This window comes from Bos indicus, chromosome 19, assembly GCF_029378745.1.
Source record: "Bos indicus isolate NIAB-ARS_2022 breed Sahiwal x Tharparkar chromosome 19, NIAB-ARS_B.indTharparkar_mat_pri_1.0, whole genome shotgun sequence".
NCBI classification, from domain to species: domain Eukaryota; kingdom Metazoa; phylum Chordata; class Mammalia; order Artiodactyla; family Bovidae; genus Bos; species Bos indicus.
In genome coordinates, this window is record NC_091778.1 from 53,304,884 (window position 1) to 53,319,487 (window position 14,604).

The window sequence follows — 14,604 nt, forward strand, 5'->3', positions numbered from 1 at the left end:
GTCCATGGAATTCTCCAGGCCAGAATACTGGAGTGGGTACCCTTTCCCCTTCTCCAGGGGATCTTTCCAGCTCAGGGATTGAACCCACATCTCCTACATTGCAGGAGGATTCTTTACCAGCTGAGCCACAACGGAAGTCCAAGAATACTAGAATGGGTAGCCTATCCCTTTTCCAGCGGATCTTCCTAACCCAGGAATTGAACTGGCGTCTCCTGCATTGCAGGCAGATTCTTCACCAACTGAGCTATCAGGGAAGCCCATTTAAACCTTATATTAAAAACCTATTTAAACCTTGTATTAAAGATGGACATGGGGCTTGTGTGATCACAAGGAGGGGAGATAATGTGAGACAGTCTACACAAAGAGCCTGATGCTGATGTATAAAAACATTCATAGTGGCTTATTAAGGTCTCTGTAACTTGGGGGTCACTTGGTCTCTGTGGTCCTGGACCCCCTGTCTTCTTTCCCTATCTCAGAAGAAATCCCCTTCCCTCCCCTTTGGGTGGGGCAGGAAGTGGTGAGGGCGGTCCAGGTCAGAGAGGGACAGGAGCATCTGGTCACACAGGAGGGGCTGAAATCTCTGTGCCAACGACCCTGTCTCCTCTTCCTCCCCACTCCAGCTGTTGTCCAGCTGGACCCCAACCGCCAAGGCTGGAGGGCCAAGTATTCACCTTTCCTGGGTGTACATGAGGATGCAGAACCATCACTGGACTTGTCTGGGGCTCTGGACCAAGGCAGTCAAGCTAGACTGGGAAAGAAAGGGGGTGTGACTGTCACAGGCTTGTCCTCAGAGCACCCCAATGTGCTGGCAGCTGCCTGCTGCAGGGCTCACTGGGGGACAGGACTGGGGAAACACAGTGGCAGTTTTTATGCATGACAGCTCTGTGAAAAGGGCATAGCATTTACTTTAGCAAACTTGGGACTGGGGATTGGTGAACTGACCAAAGTTGGTAAATATCAAGGGTTAAGCAGCAGGCCCCCCATTATCCACACCGTCTCTGAGTTGCAGACATCAGACTTCCTAAAGGACAGGAGCTGGGGGTCAGCAGGGACTCAGACGCATTAGAATTCCTAATATCACCATCCCACAGTTGGGGATGAAATGAAACAGCTCTATTTTAACCACATAATGTCCCCGGGAGCTGGACCCCAAATGATCTCTAATTATTACAGATATCTCTTATTTCTGGGCTGGTTTCCAAGGCTACTACTGTGGCTGTTCAGTCACGGCTGGGGGCCTGGAGTGACGGTCAGAGAATCAGACACCGGAGAAGTGGGATTCTGCAGGAGGCCCACTGTGGGTTCAGGAACCACTCTGTGCTCTTGAAGACACGGGGAAGGAGGCATTCGCTGGGCTCAAGACATTTAACCCCCAGCTGAGCTAGAAACGCTAGAGCTCACGGAGCTTGGTGACTGACTGAGTCACCGGCCCGAGGGTCCCCAGGGACTTCTGGCTCTCTTACTACTTTTCCCCGAGAGATTGTCACAGGAGCCTCTCCCAGCCCTGACCCAGGACTCACACAGAAGTAGAGGGGACTTGCCTTTGGTTGTCATAAGTCTGGGGACACTCTAGCACTGAGTAGGTAGGGACCAGAGATGGCAAATGTCCCTCACTGCACACACAGCACCATTGAGGTTGTTGTTGTTCTGTCGCTAAGTTGTATCCAACTCTTTGTGACCCTATGGACTGCAGCACGCCAGGCTTCCCTGTCCTTCACTATCTCCCAGAGTTTGCTCAAACTCACATCCATTGAGTCGGTGATGCCATCCAACCATCTCATCCTCTGTCACCCGCCTTCTCCTCCTGCCCTTAATCTGTCCCAGCATCAGGGTCTTTTCCAATGAGTCAGCTCTTTGCAGCAGGTGGCCAAAGTACTGGAGCTTCGGTTTCAGCATCACTCCTTCCAATGAATATTCAGGGTTGATTTCCTTTAGGATTGACAGGTTTGATCACAGCACCATTGCAATGGTTAAATTTTATGTGTCAGCTTTGCTGGGCCATGGTGCCCAGTTGTCTGGTCAAACACCATCCTGGGATTTCCCAGGCAAGAATACTGGAGTGGGTTGCCATTGCCTTCTCTGAAACACCATCTAGATGTTGCTATAAAGGTACTTTTCAGATGATATTAACATTTAACTCAGTAGATTTTGAGTAAAGTAGTTATAGATGACCCTTCCTAGTGTGGGTGAGCCTCCTCAAATCAGTTGAAGACCTTAAGAGAACAAATTGAGGTTCCCAGAAGAGGAAGGAAGTTTGCCTCCACGCTGCCTTGGGCTCAAGACTTCTACATCAACTCCTGCTGGAATGTCCAGCGCCTTGCAGACTTGAGATGGGCCAGCCCCACAATCTCAGGAGGCAATCCCTTAAAATAATCTTTCCCCTCTCTCCTCCTCACACACCCCTACACCCCCTCTCTGTATCTATATCCTACTGGTTCTCTTTCTCTGGAGGACCCTGACTAGTACAACCATCCTGCCCCAAACAGGGTCCCCCAGAAAGTCACTGAGTGGCCTGGCCCAGTCCCATGTGGACCGCCTGTTCCCTGCCTCTATAATAGAGGGACAAGATGGAAGGCTACTCTGTACTAAAGTTCTGGGATTCAATATTAAAAGTGAACCCCAGGGGGGCAGCCTGTAGGGAAGTGCCTGATGTGTAAAGGAGACAGCAGGCCCAGGTCACGAAATGAAGCTGAGTCCCCTCGAAGCTGGCCCTCAAGTTTGCCCACCAGCCCCCAAAGGCCAGCAGCCCCTTTGCAAATGGCTCCAGCCCATACCCTTCCTCCCACACATGTGGAGGCTCGGATCTCTAGTCAATTGTCAAACTGGATTGTTGGAGACAACAAAATCTCTTCAGTGTGAAGGTCCCATGGTGGATTTCTGGCCTGTATTTTCTAGTCAAATAGTCCTGGAGGTTGTGTTTGTTCTGAAACCTCAGGGCATGACCTTGCTGGGAAGGGCAGTTGTGGATGGAGCAGGGCAGAGCCAAGGAAGGAGGGTTAGAGCCAAGGAACAGAGGTGTCTGTGACCTGGGTCCCGAGCCCCCTTGGGATTGCTTAACAGACTGGCCAGAGTGCTTAGAAAGCCTGGATCTCCTGGATGCCTCCAACCAAAGCAGCTGTGGTCCAGTGGAGGCACTGGATTCTTGGCTCACAGGACCTGGGTTCTGGCCACCAATTTGCTGTGTGACCACGGACAAGCCACTTGCCCCCTCAGTCTCAGCTTCCCCATCTGGAACGTAGGCCTGTGGTCTCTGGGTGTTGGTGGCCCCTAGTTGCCTCATGATGCTGGCCTCCGGGGCTCTGGGCAGCTGCCCTGCAGCACAACCTGCATCCTCAAATTCCACCCATGTCCGCCCCACACCAGCCTCGCTGGTCTCAGCCATAAACAGACAGTCCACTTCACTGAAACAAAAACCTCAGCATGGACAAGAAAGCCCAAGGTACCAAAGTGAGACAATGACTCCAGAGCAAACCTGAGATGCCTTGGCAAAAACAAAGGCGATGAGAAACCCAGGAATGACGAAAGTCTGTGCCAGGAAGTTCTGGTCCAGGTGTGGAGCCCCTGAATTGAGCCTTGAGGAGAATAGACAGAGCCCAAGCCATACACAGAGGGCAACAGGGATGAGAGGGGCTCAGGGCAGGGACTTCTCCCCGGAAAGGAAGGAATAAGAAATCAGGATGCAGGAGAAAATGCAGTGCCTGTAAGAAAGGTCTGGTCCAATAAATGCAGATGAAAACAAGGAGTGATTCTGAACCTCCAGTGGGGTGACAGAGCCCAGGTGAGCAGTCCTGCGAGGGATTCAGAGCCTCAGAAATTCAAAGACAAGGAGCCAGGCTCTGCCCCACTGCACATTCACGTGCACGCTTTTCCAAATGCAGAGCATCGCTCTGGGGCCAAAGCCTGAGACGTCAGACGGTTACTGCCTTGCAACGGAATGAAAGACCACCAGCCAGGGCAGTGAAAACTGGAGCAGGGCTTGGAATCAAGGGTGTCCCAGGAAGACAGGCCAGCACTCCCCTTCTCACCAGGACAGAGAAGCTGTGGAAGCCCGCAACTGAGACAGCTCCAAGCACAGAATCCAAAGTCAGAAAGTGAGTGGGGGAACCTCACGGAAGTGGGGAGGGGGCCAGGTGCCGCCAGTGAGGAAGCCTCGCCCAGCACAGCAGATAAGCTCTAAAGCAGATAAATCAAGAAACGGCATTATGAGTGTATTATTTAGGCTTGTGGAGACGACCGCCATATAATTAAAAATGAAACAGTTAAAACTGCTTGCCTTCAGGTCTGAGAAAGGAGGAACGGGAAGAGGGTTCTTTATAAACCTCTCTGAACTGAGTTTTTTTTTTTTTTTTTTAATTTGATTTTTCAAAAGAGTGCATGAGTGATAAAAGAAGAAAAGAAAATGAGGAAGCCTGACCTTCAAGACCAGTTTTGCATGGTTGAGGTCCTTTCAGCTGCTGCTGAGTCTGTGTGTGACTCAGTGCTGGGAGTCCCTCCCAACATATTCTCCCAACCATGATTTCCTGCAGGCAGATCTTTTATTAATAGTTGCAGCACGCAGGATCCAGTTCCCTGACCAGGGATCGAACCTGGGCCCCCTGCACTGGGAGCACAGTCTTAACCACTGGGCCACCAAGGAAGTCCCACCTTGGCCATTTTACATGGAGAATTATTGGGAGTTCTCTAGCAGTCCAGTAGTTAGAACTCGGCATTTTCACTGGTCTGGATTCAATCCCTGGTTGGGGAACTAGGGGATTGCTGAAAAAGATGTGGCAAGTCGTGCAGTGTGGCCAAAATAAATAAATAGATAGATAGATAAAATAGAAGAAGTCTGTAGAGAGGGATGGGGCAGGCAGACTGCAGGAAATAAAAGACAAATCAACTGTGTGGAAGTAGTTTCTAAGCCCTAAAATCTAGGAAGGCAGCAGGAATTCATATTATTGTTAACAGCATCTCAAAAAGCACTGTCAGCATTGTTGCCTGTGTTCTCCGGTGACAGGGGGTTCTCAGGGGTGGGGTCCAGGCCCTGTCTCTATCCTCCCCTGCCGAATTCCACCATCAACTGATGATGCTACCAAGCCTGGCTGGACCAAGAGAATGAGCACGCGGCTAAGTTAGGACCAGGCAGGGTTCAAACTCCAGCTCCACTCCCCGGAGGCTCCAGCCTGGCCACGTCTTTGAGGTTTCCCATCCACCCTCCCATGGAGCCCCACCAAAGAGACAGATCCATTTCTATTCCCAACAACAACACAGAAAGGTGAGGTTGGCTCATCCAGCTGTGGGGCCCTGAAGCTTCTCTCACCTCATCTGCGGATGATCCAGAAGGTGGGGGAGGGGCAAGTCCCTGCCGAGCTCTCGTGAGAGGACCCTGCCCCACCCATGCATATATGAGCACCATCCACAGACAGTAAATGAACCTGGTCCCATAGGGGTGACACACTCAGGGTGGGAGGCCGGAGTGCTAGTGATATTTTTAGTTGTTACTTTTCATTGCAGTAAAATTCACATAACATAAAATTGACCATGTTAACGATTTAAAGCGTACAGTTCAGTGGCATTAAGTACATTCACATCACCACCATCCATCTCCAGACCTTCATCTTCCCATGCTGAAACTCTGTCCCCATTAAACACTGACTCCCCACTGCCCCTTCCCCAGCTCCAGGCATCCACTATTCTACTGTGTCTCTAGGAATGTGGCTACCCTAGGAACCTCATACAAGGAGAATCATAGGGTTATTTGTCTCTTGGGTCTGGCTTATTTCATTTAGCATAATGCCTTTAAGGTTCATCTACATTGTAGCATATGTTACAATTTCCTTCACTTTTAAGACTGAATAATAGTCTGTTGTGTGGACGCACCATATTTTGTTTATCCATTCATCCACTAAGGGACACTTGGGCTGCTTCTACCTTTTGGCTTTTCTGAATAATGCTGCCATGAACATGGGTGTGCACATATCAGACTGTGCTTAGTTTGGGGGACTTTGGCTGTTCTCATAAGGGTCCTTTCTCTTTCAGAATTCAAAGTACTTGTTTAAAAATCAGCATAGTGAACATGCTGGAGCTCTTTCTCAGCCCTGGTAAATGCTAAGAATGTCTTACCTAATCTGCTCAGGAGGGCATTTCTATGCTTACCCTCATTTTTTCTTTAATATTTATTTATTTATTTGGCTGCACGAGGTTTTAGTTGCAGCACACAGGGTCTTGGATTTTCATTTCGGGAAGTGGGATCTTTTGTTGCGGCATTCAAACTCTTAGTTCCTGCATGTAGGATCTAGTTCCCTGGCCAGGAATCAAACCTGGTCCTGCTGCATTCAGAGTGCAGAGTCACAGCCACTGAACCACCAGGGTTCACCAGCCACAGAACCATACATACCCCCATTCTACATCTGAGGAAACTGAGGCACAGAGAAGCTAAGAAACTCATCCAAGATCACATATGAAGTAACCACTGGGGAAGGCTTGGATCAGGACAGTCTGATGAGTCCACGTCCTGAAGCATTCTACTCAACGCTTTCAGTGTCCCCATGAAAAACAGAGAGGTCAGCATAATTGTTGTTCTGCAGAAAAACTTAAGTCACAGACAACTTAAGTAGCTCTGAAGGCCACACAGCCTTACCTCTGATTCTGCTTCTGCGTCTTGGAAATCCATGGTACCATTATTTCTGACATCCCCCCTACCCTTGCCTCTTGAGACACAGCATTTCTAGGACTTTACTTTTCTTTTGAATCCAGCCTCAGTCAGCCATCCCACAGCTCAGGAGAGGCATCATGACATCAGAATCCACAAGAGGCAAGCCATTTGCTGAAACCTGAATGAATCAGACAAGAGAAAGGTTAAGCGGCCGGGGGAGCTAAAAGCCCCTAAAAGTTTAAAGAGGTTCTGCCAAATGGGTGATTGGCTCCCGCTGAGATTAGTTTTAATCAATTATTAAGCAACAGTTTAATATTTTAAGAGTTTGCTCAATCACAGAGAAACGAAAACATTTCATGACTTTCTTCTCCTGTACCTTCCAAAATTAAAAAAAAAAAAAAAAGCAAAACAAGTGTAGACACAGTGGCATGGATTAAAAAAAAATGATTTCTGTTGAAATAATTGCATTTTTTAAAAACTTTTTATCCCCCACAAAGCTCCACCCAACATGAGCCCAGGTGGTGCTGAGTTCTGATTGCCTGACATTCCAGCATGTTATGTTCAAGGGAAATCTGTCCTAAAGTGCCCTGGCTCGCTGACAGTGGAGGGGCAGCCCCTTTTCTCAAGGTCTCCAGGTGGGCCACGTGGGAGAGACTAGCATCAGGTCCTTAAGCTTTGTCTGTCTTCTGCATATCTGAGTTACCCCACCCCTCCTTGCTCCCCAAGCCCTGCCTTTCCAGCCAATAATCCAGGAACTGGGAAGAAAATGATAGAAAGCAACAGGGGTAGAGAAGAATTAAAGCACATTACCAGCTATATGATCAACCCTGGAGTAGTATTTATTCTGTGGTCAATCCCCTTGGAAATCTTTGATATAAGGTGGCTTTTTGAATATGAATCCCCTTTGATATGATAGCTTTTCCCAGTCATGCATCTATTCATAAACCCATCCACCATCCATGAACACATACCCTCATCCATCTACCGATCCACACATTCATCCATCCACCCATCCATCTATCCATCCACCTATCCATGCATCCATCCACTCATCCTCCACCCATCCATCCACACACCTATCCATCTATCTCTGTATCCACCTCTCCAACCATCCACCTATCTATGCACCCATCCATCTTTCTATCCACCCATCCATCAAACCAGTCAATCCTAAAGGAAATCAACCCTGAATATTCATTGGAAGGACTGATGCTAAAGCTGAAGTTCCAATACCGTGGCCACCTGATGCAAAGAGCCAACTCATTAGAAAAGACCTGGATGCTGGGAAAGATTGAAGACAGGAGGAGAAGGGAACGACAGAGGACAAGATGGTTGGATGGCATCACCGACTCGATGGACATGAGTTTGAGCAAACTCCAGGAGATGGTGAAGGATGGGGAAGCTTGGTGTGCTACAGTCCATGGGGTTGCAAAGAGTCGGACATGACTGAGTGACTGAACAACAATAACAATCCATCTAACCACTCATTTATCCATTCATCCACCCATCCAACCATCTACCACTCAGTCACCTGCCATTCATCCAGCCATCCACCTATTCATCCAGCCAGTCAGCCAGCCTTCTACTATTCATCAATCCATCCATCCGTCTACCCATTCATCAGGGTGCTAAGTGCTAAACTAACATCTCCTCAAAGTAAGCTGGGCACGAGGGAGAGAGTGGTTCATCCTCAGGGCAGGGAGGCCTCACAGGGAAGGGCCTCTGTGCTCAGTCCAAGTAAACCAGATGAGGTGAGGAGCTGCCAGTCCAGGGAGAGAGACCAACACTGAGACATGGGCCCCAAACCTATTTGGTTCAACTTAGCCAGCTCCAGCATATTCTGCCCCTTCAATATCCAGTCTCCTGCCCTGTTGAATAAGGACATCAACCATTCTCTAGGGGCCTGCAGAGTGGGGGTTACTTTGAAGTGGTCTGCGTGCGGGGCTGCTGCTGCTGCTGATGCTAAGTCGCTTCAGTGGTGTCCAACTCTGTGCGACCCCATAGACGGCAGCCCACCAGGCTCCCTGGTCCCTGGGATTCTCCAGGCAAGAACACTGGAATGGGCTGCCATTTCCTTCTCCAATGCATGAAAGTGAAAAGTGTAAGTGAAGTCGCTCAGTCATGTCCTGTCCGAGTGGGGCAGACCCCAGCATTTCCTGCCGGCCCCTGTGTCCCATGGGAAGCTCATGGTGGGAGGAGGTGGTCAAGATTGGAACCTGTTTCAGCAGATTATTCAGATCCATTCGCTGTATCTAGATCATGCTGTGTCCTAATTAATGCAGACCTTCAAGGTTGCACTGCATTTGCAAAGTTTTCTGAAATGGGCCAGCGCTTTAAACTACTTCCGCCTCCCCACCTGGAATTTTCTCTTCCTCCCTGAGGCTGCCCCCAGAAGCCCCCCAGCTTCTGCTCACAGAGGAGAGTCCGTCTGTACAGCTGGAACATGAGAACTTGCTTTTGACTTTTCTGAACTTCGAGCCTCACTAAACAGGGGTGTCAGATAACTGATTTGCCCCCATAAAATTCATAAGTGACTAACCCAGCCAAGAATTCCCAAGCTGCTCCTGGCCGGACGTTCTGTCCTTACTGGTGTGGGTTATTTTCAGCAAACGTCACCGAAGAGGGGGTGGATCGCAGTCAGGAGCCATGGCTGCAGGGTTGCTGGGCCCTGCCAAGGCCGAGCCTTGCCTACAGTCTTTGGGTTCGATAACAGGGTTTGCTTTAACTCTTCAGACAGGGGATCTGTATATCCTAAAGACAGTATGTAAAATATTTATTAAGAAGAGTATCTATTTTTAACTAGGGGTGATTTCAGTTCTATTATTCATGCAGTCTCGGAGGGCAGGCCTCATGCTTGGCAGCTTGCCGGAGCTGGGGGACCAGGCAGAGGCGAATCTGGAATCAGAGGAGGGAGGTCTGGGGGAGGGCAATGGGGGAATTCCAGGGGGTGGAGGTGGGGGCAGCTGATGTCGCATGTGTGATTTCAGTCAAACCTCCACGTTTAGGGAACTTCACAGGAGCTGGTGAAAGCTCTGGCCCTGTTTTAAACCCAAAGCCATCTGCATTCACAGCCAACTCTTTCGAGGCTCCCTCTTACAGGGTTTTGGCCCTGTAGGAATCGAGGAATGTGCCCCCTAAGTGTGCAGGGCCAGGTAAACATCCCTGTTAGAAACAGGTGCCTGGTTTCCCGGCAGCCCCATGCCGATGAGTCTCGAAAAACAAGCGGCAGCCTGCCAGAACCCAGACCAGGATGTGCTTGGCAATTCATGGGGCTGGTGAGTGTGCCAGGGTGGTGATCCATCGCAGGCTGAGCTTTGCTCACCCTCCATTCCCCCAGATCTCCCCAGAGCTGCTGAGCACCTGGAGCAGGGGTGACACGCAGGGGCTCGGGGTGGATCACCGAGCGGGAATCCTGAGTCCACCAGGACCAAGTCTTGACCCTGGGCCAGTCCTTTGTCATTCAGAGCCTCAGTGCTCTCATCTGTGAATGGGGAACCCAAGAACATTCCCCCCCAGAGGTGTTCTAGTCGCAGAAGGCGCTCCCATCTGTGCTACCCCAGCACCACTGCAGACGGTCAGTGTCTGGTAGTGGACACACAGTCCCTGGGGGCGCAGGGCTCTCACTGGGATGTCGAGACCTCCATTCCGTGGGTGAGGAAGTGATGACAGAGGAAGAGAAATGGAGACAGATGCCAGGCCTTGTGCCCAACACAGGTTATTTCAGTTGAGCCTATGCGCTTTGCATTATTGATGCCACTTCCAGGTGAGAAACTGGTCCCCAACCCTTCCGTCCTTCCTCACACACATGGGGACCCAGTGTCAGAGAAGAGTCCCCAAATGGGGTGACGCTCAGGCCATCACCTGCTCAGCTGTCCAGCGTGCAGACCCAGAGCCTCACTTGTCTCATTCCCAGAGGTGGGCCCAGAGTGGGGTGCCCTTGAGAAGCACAGGCTGTGACAGACACCCCGAATCCCTGCTGCAGCCTGACTTTGCCCAGTGGAATCAGAGGGGAGGATGAGAGCCAGACAGGGGAAGGCACAATGCCTGGGGTTTAAAGAACATCAGGGGCGAACACAGAGGGACAGAGGAAGGCAGGAACCGGGACAACTAGGTCAGTGCCAGAGGGCCCCGTGTAAAACCCAATTACCACTCCTGCTATGAAGGGACCGCTGGGAAGGTCACTAGGTCAGAGAGGTTCTGGCCTCGGCTCACTCAGCTTACCTTGGCCTGCATCCCGACACAGATCCCTGGACAGGTCACCGCAGCCACCCAGGGCCCCAACTCCTCAGCAGAGAGTGGGGGACGGAGGGAGGAAGACACAGAATCCCAACCTACTGCTTCCCTGGAGGGTTGGTGGGGAGACACCTGCCCCCTCCTGGGGACCTCCTCAGCAGCCCTGCATCCTGCTCTGCCCCGCTCTGCCCCTTGCCCTCTTCTGCTCTTGTTCCTGTGGAGCTCTCAGCTCTAGTAAACCCACAGATGCCAGGACGTCACCCAGCTCAGGCTGGCCTCGCTCTCCAGCCTGCATCCTGGGATGGTCCCCCGCACCCTAGTGACCTCCTCACCTTCCCCTTCCCGTGTCCCACCTTCTGCTCCCTTTCAGCTTTGCAGCCCCGAATCTTCCCACCCCGGTCCCAGGCTCCCTAGCCCCAGGAAATATCCAGGGAACTGGCATAGATTCAGGGTCACTCGGTCACATCCAGCGAGCCTTGACAACTGTCCACGAGTGTGAATTATTTCTCATGGGCATCTAGGGTTTTTTTTTAAGTGTTATTAAGCATAAAATTAATAAATTAAGATGTGCCATCACCATTTTTAAAGAAAAGAAGACAGAAGCCTGGGTTGGGTGGGGGTGGAAGCCCTCAACGGTCAGATAAAAACTGAGAAGTAGTCTAGGTACTCTCTGAGCCCTCTCTGACCCAAGTCTGTTGGGTTCGATTAATTCAGTTTGGTTCTGGGCCCCCAGTCATCCCGCCCCCACTTCTAACTGTGGCCAGCACCCCAGTCCCGACCCCCACCACTCTGGAACAGCAGGACTCCCTCCTGGGGAGCTCTGCCACCAGCCACTGCTCAGTCTCACCTTTGACCTGAGGTCAGATTCCCGCCCCCACACACCCCTGCCAGCAGGGTCCCGGTACCTCCTCACATTAGAGTGGGAGATGGAGAGACCCCCTGGGCAGCTATCTGGGCCTCACCCCAAAACGCCTGCATGGGACAATCCAGGGCTGCACGCATGTCAACCCCGACAAGAGCTGGTGACTCTAGGCTCAGCTCCCAGGCGTGGAGCGCATCACTGTCTCTATTCTACACCCCGGAGACTATGGTTTATCGAGTTGGTGGGGCCTGCACAGACAGTGCACAGGAACGAGGACTTGTACCCACTTTGGCCTGGTGCCGAAGCCCATACCCAGAGCCACCAGAGTGCGCTGCCCGCCCCAACCCCCAGCTCTGGGTTCTGAGCCATATGCCCATCTCTAGGCTCCACGTGCAGCTCGGTGGGGAAGGAGGGCCCCAGAGAGCAGCACCCAGGGACATCACCCTCTGGCCTGCCTCACTGTGCTTACTATGCTCCCTCCTGGGGCTGGCCGGCCCCACATCCCTCCCATGCCATCTTGAGTGGGGGCACATTGCCTACGCCCATCCCCCATTCCGTTCGCAGCCTGGAGAATAAGAGGTACCTGACCCAGAAACGGAGCACATGAGAGGCTTCTCTCCCGCCCCTGCACTCCCTGGCGAGGGCTGTCTTGCAGCGTGCCAGGGCGCTCTGGGGTGGACACACCAGGCGAAACTTCCTAATGGCCAAGTTATTGCCTTTATTTATGTCCCTCCGTGGAGAGGCTCGAGGCTTCCCAGCAGCAAAACACTTTAACAACAGTAAGAGAAGCCTGGATCCCAACCATAGGAACCCTAGAGCCTGCAGCTGGCACTCAGCTCTGTCCTGGAGGGTGGGCTGGGGAGGACAGTCGGCTCCTTCGTGGAGGGAGGGGTGCAAGTGGGTGGCTGGGGCCGAGGGCTTGCAGACGGTGAAGAGGAGGTGCAGCCTGACTTTCTAGGTTGCTGTGTGCCACCCTTGACCTTGATGGATGGTACTATGACAGCGTATTGAGAATCTGTTATGTCCAGACACTGTGCCAGGGGCTTCATTCATTTCCTCTCCTGCCATCTTCCCAACAATCCCATGTCTTGTTATCACCATATTTCAGATGTGCTTATTGGTGTTCAGAGAGGTAAACTTGAGCAAGGACCACAGATGGTCATCACTGTGTGAGTGCATGCTAAGTCACTTCCAGCATGTCTGATTCTTTGCACCTCCTGGACTGTAGCCTGCCAGGCTCCTCTGTCCATGGTACTCTCCAGGCAAGAATATTGGAGTGGGTTGCCATGCCCTCCTCCAAGGGGTCTTCCCAACCCAGGGATTGAACCCATATCTCTTATGTCTCCTGCACTGGCTGGTAGGTTATTTACCACTAGTGTCACCTGGGAAGCAGTAGGATCCAAACCCAGGCTTCTGGGGTGGGCTGGGATGTGTAGGCAAAGCTATGTTACTAACTGTTCAGCTACACCCTTCAGAGGTAGGAAAGTTCCTTCAGTGATCTTTCCAACACACACACAACCACACTACCTCTTTCTCCAGTGACCCTCATCTGTGTCTGAAACCCAGGCCCCCTCCACTCCTCCCAACTGCCTTGCCCACATCCCGTGATAAGTTGGTTTGTAACAGCTGAAACAGCATCCTCCACTGGGCAGGATGCTGGTTGCAAAGAGCAAAGTTTAATTCAACCGGGGTCAAGTTAAACAGAAAAGGTATTTTTTGGACAGGTATGTTTCCTTAAAGGAAACCAGAAACCAGGAGAATGAAGCATGGGCAGGTCCAGGGAAGCTGGGCTGACCCCTTGGTCAGCTCGTCCATCAGGACACGGGACTAGGAGGCCGTTAGGTCACACCACAGTCAAAACATTCTGGTGTGCCAGTCGCTACAGGTGACAGGTGTCCTTTCTTTTTACATCCAAGGGATTTCCCCCACAGGTCATCAGGGCCTCCTGTTACCTCCAGTCGCTGTGCCAGGGGGACAAGAAAGGGGGTTGTGGGGGTTCTGCAATGCCCTGGGCTGAAGCCATGCTCAGGCTCAGTTCATTGACGGCAGGAGGCCTCCAACCCCAGGGGTCAGTGTGGTGTCCCCCTGTAGAAGGAGATGGAAACACTTGGACAACAGGCCAACAACGGTCACCAGAGTCATTTGTTAGCACTGGAGTTCCCTGGGAAGCGAGGAGCCCTTCAGTTCTTATCAGGAAACTGAAGAAGCCCTGGGGGCTGGTCCCTGGCCTTACTAGGCTAACCAGACAAGCCCTGGGGAGGGCAGAGCCTGGCATCTCCACCAAGCCCAGGTGGTTCTGCTGACCCCAAAGAGCTGAGCAGGCCCCTGGGACAGAGGGCACAGAGGCAGAAACCCCTTCCTGCTGAGCCCCCTCGTCCAAGCCATGGAGAACCATCCGGACTTCCCATGTGGCAGACTGGGCAACCTCCAAGGTTTAACAGAAGCTGAGGAGCCCACCAGGGGCAGAGGGCACTCCCCCATGCCTTGGTGACAGGCCCTCATGCGGATGGGACCGGAGCCTGCCCCCCGGTGGCCCTGCTGCTGCCTGGCTCCTGGTCTCTCTCTCCCCTCGGGAGACCTCGTCACCCTTCACGGCTGCCTTCCCAGCACTGGAAGGCGTCACGCTCAGTCACAGCTGGCTGGTGATGATCCACATGCCGTCCCAGCCCCCTCCCCGTGGGACCCCCGCAATGCTGCCCTTCCTGTGGTTACAGTGACCAATCTTCTCCATTGTATCCATCCCAGCCCACCTCTTCCAGAGAGCCTTCCAGGAGACCTGGGAATAGGCCACAGAGGAGCTGGAGGCTTGGGGTTGGGGGGTGGGGACGCTGGGTCCCTGGGCGAGCATCTGAGCTTCTTCGTGTGGCTTCAGTTC

The 14,604-nt window shown here is 52.1% G+C and overlaps 1 protein-coding gene across 1 annotated transcript in view; it reads right to left on the reverse strand.

Annotated features, from left to right (window-relative positions):
• Positions 1-6,679: 6,679 nt before the first annotated feature.
• ENDOV (endonuclease V) overlaps positions 6,680-14,604 on the reverse strand; it is a 78,414-nt gene continuing 70,489 nt past the window's right edge. Inside the window, exon 10 of the mRNA XM_070774385.1 lies at positions 6,680-6,812. Coding sequence (XP_070630486.1) covers positions 6,778-6,812 — 35 coding nt within the window. The 3' untranslated portion in view covers positions 6,680-6,777. The remainder of the gene's footprint in view (positions 6,813-14,604) is intronic.